Here is a 2,323-nt window from a genome sequence, read left to right as displayed (position 1 = left end):
GCCCTGAGGTTCCCACCATGGGGCATGTGGCCTGTGGAGGGACAGGAATACAGAGCCAAGCTTTGGGAGCGACCCAGCCACAAGCCCTAATGCTGGAGGCAGAAGCTTGCGAAAAATCTTAAGCCCCCTGGGGGCCAAAGGTATGGCCCAAGAGCAAGTTTTTCTCTTTCCAGAGCTGTGCTGAGAGAGGATGAGTATTACTCAACCTCTGTGCTTTGGGAGGTTGCGGGGGACCAGGTCCTCCTCCTGTCCATGCAACTGATGACCCTGGGGGAAGGCAGCCCCGCTACTCCCCCATAAAAGCAGCCCCACGTCCCTGACCCAGCAGACGGCAGCTCTGTCTCACAACACCGAGCAGCCCTCCCTCAGCCCAGCATGGGAAAATCAGCTGGGGTGGTCTGCACCCTCCTCCTCCTCCTCCTCCTCCTCCTCATTGCACTGTGCTGCCCGAGCCTGGCCCAGAGTGAGCACCACAGCTGGGGGGTCGGGGACAGCCCCCGGCATGGCATCCCCCACAGGGATGGGGTTGCTTTGTGTATGGGGTGCAGGGGAGCTCCCCTCAAAGAGCCGCTGTGCTCACGGCAGGAGGGCTGAGGTGGGAGGTGGGGGTCTCCAGGCTAAGTCGAGCTTGTGCTGCTCCCCCAGGAGCCCCAGCTGTGCCGGACAAGTGCTGCTTCATCTTCCAGGCGAGAAGGATCAAGAGGGACAACATCATCACCTGCTACCCCACCAGCCCCGAGTGCCCGCACCAGGCTGTGATGTGAGTACCCCAAACCCAGCCCTGGGGGTAGAGTCCCTCTAGACCCTGATGGACTCTGTGTCTTGCTTCAGTGGGCCCAATCCCGATCCTCTGTGCCACCAAGCCCCTCGGAAGCTCAGCGGGGGGATCCCATACCAGCACCCCGCTAACAACATCTCTTCTCTGCCCCAGCTTCAGGCTGAAGAACGGGAAAGAGATATGCACCCAGGCGGCCAGGGCCTGGGTGAAGAAGTACCAGCAGAGCTTCCAAGTCAGCTCCTTCTCCCTCCCCAGCTAGTGGGGCAGCCAGAGGCAGCATGGGGAGTCCCCTCCATGGTGGGGGACACACACCATGATGGTGACCCCTTTGCAGAGGCAGCTGTGGGGACACTCCATCGGGAAACAGCAGCTCACCAGGAACAGCCTCCCCATCACGCTGCAGTGACCACCCCCCGCAGGCCAAAGGCCTTTGCCATCCCCAGCACCCACCTGGGATGGGGTGTGCCCACTCCACGGGGTGCCGGGGTCCAGACCCCCTGCCAGTCCCCATGCTCTCAGCCCTGCTTTGCATGCAGGCAGCTGCCTGTACCCTTTGCAGTCTGCCCTGGCCAGCCTGGCAGCAGCAGAGGGGTTAAGGGGCAGCTCCTCTCTGGTTATTTTTCTACAACACAGTGAACAGAATTAAATGTGCTCTCCTGCATACAAACATCTGCCTGTGCAAGTGTCTTGGGTGTGGACAGAGGCGCCGCCGGCTTTCCTACCCGGGTGTTCAACAACATCTGAAAGTGCCGGGGTCAGTAAGGGGCTGGGAAGAGCCAAAGCCCCAATGATGTCTCTGCGAGGGGGCTTGGAGGGTGCATGGGGCCCAACCGTGTCCAGGTAGATTTTGGGGAAGCCAGCAGTGAGAGGAGCAGGAGGCAGGCACAGCCCCTGAGGAGGGGGCTTCCTGTGCTCCTCATCAACCATCCCAGCAGGTGGAGACCCCCAGCCCAAGTTCAACCAGAGCTGCCCCTTGGGGGTGCCTGGTCAGGCCTCACTGGCAGCCCACACTCCTGGGACGCCACAAGGAGACATGATGGGCCCTGCTGCAGTGACAGGCACTGTGACAGGCACCACCACCGCAGTGGGTCTCAGGGTGGGCTGGGGCAAGCCCGGCCACTCCTGAGCCACTCATTCTGCTGCAAAATTGCAAGACATGCATCGCAGCTGAGCTGATGAGTATTTTTTGAAAATAAACTCACCCAGGGCTTTTGCAAGTGTGAGCATCATCCTGTGTGGTTTGCCAGCGGCAGCAACCGAACCCAAAATAGACTGCCGGCCCCAGTGCATCACCAGCGACGTGGAGCTACTCACCACACTTTCCAGCAGCCCCTGGGTACCACAGGGGCTGAAGGAGCTCAGAGAAGGAATTTCCATTCACTAGTTGCCCTTTATCAATGTCTCCAGGCCGTTTTTTCCTGGGGGGAGTCCCGAGCCGTCATGGAAAGCCTGGCTGGGTGGGGTATATCACACCAAGGTGCAGGCAGGAGAGGCAGACAGCTCTCGGTGACTGTGGGTCAGCAAGAGCTGCTGACCTTGACCAAG

At 60.4% G+C, this 2,323-nt stretch overlaps 1 protein-coding gene across 1 annotated transcript; it reads left to right on the top strand.

The window, feature by feature from the left end:
* Positions 1-340: 340 nt before the first annotated feature.
* LOC141968346 (C-C motif chemokine 4-like) lies at positions 341-1,455 on the top strand. The gene is made up of 3 exons (XM_074922932.1): positions 341-463; positions 646-760; positions 932-1,455. Exons 1-3 carry the CDS (start codon positions 376-378, stop codon positions 1,035-1,037), a joined length of 309 nt encoding a protein of 102 aa, XP_074779033.1. The 5' UTR covers positions 341-375; the 3' UTR covers positions 1,038-1,455.
* The last annotated feature ends 868 nt before the right edge of the window (positions 1,456-2,323 follow it).

Source organism: Athene noctua, chromosome 19 (assembly GCF_965140245.1).
Source record: "Athene noctua chromosome 19, bAthNoc1.hap1.1, whole genome shotgun sequence".
In the NCBI taxonomy this organism is placed as follows: Eukaryota; Metazoa; Chordata; class Aves; order Strigiformes; family Strigidae; genus Athene; species Athene noctua.
The sequence above is the reverse complement of the archived record's forward strand: the minus strand, read 5'-3'. Positions and strand labels throughout refer to the sequence as shown.

What these genes read in the sequence shown, in the direction of transcription:
- LOC141968346 (XM_074922932.1), top strand. Translation starts at nt 376, where the DNA reads ATGGGAAAATCAGCTGGGGTGGTCTGCACCCTCCTCCTCCTCCTCCTC. An exon ending in CTGCCCGAGCCTGGCCCAGA is followed by an intron (nt 464 to 645) that starts GTGAGCACCACA and finishes CTGCTCCCCCAG; the next exon opens with GAGCCCCAGCTGTGCCGGAC. An exon ending in TGCCCGCACCAGGCTGTGAT is followed by an intron (nt 761 to 931) that starts GTGAGTACCCCA and finishes TCTCTGCCCCAG; the next exon opens with CTTCAGGCTGAAGAACGGGA.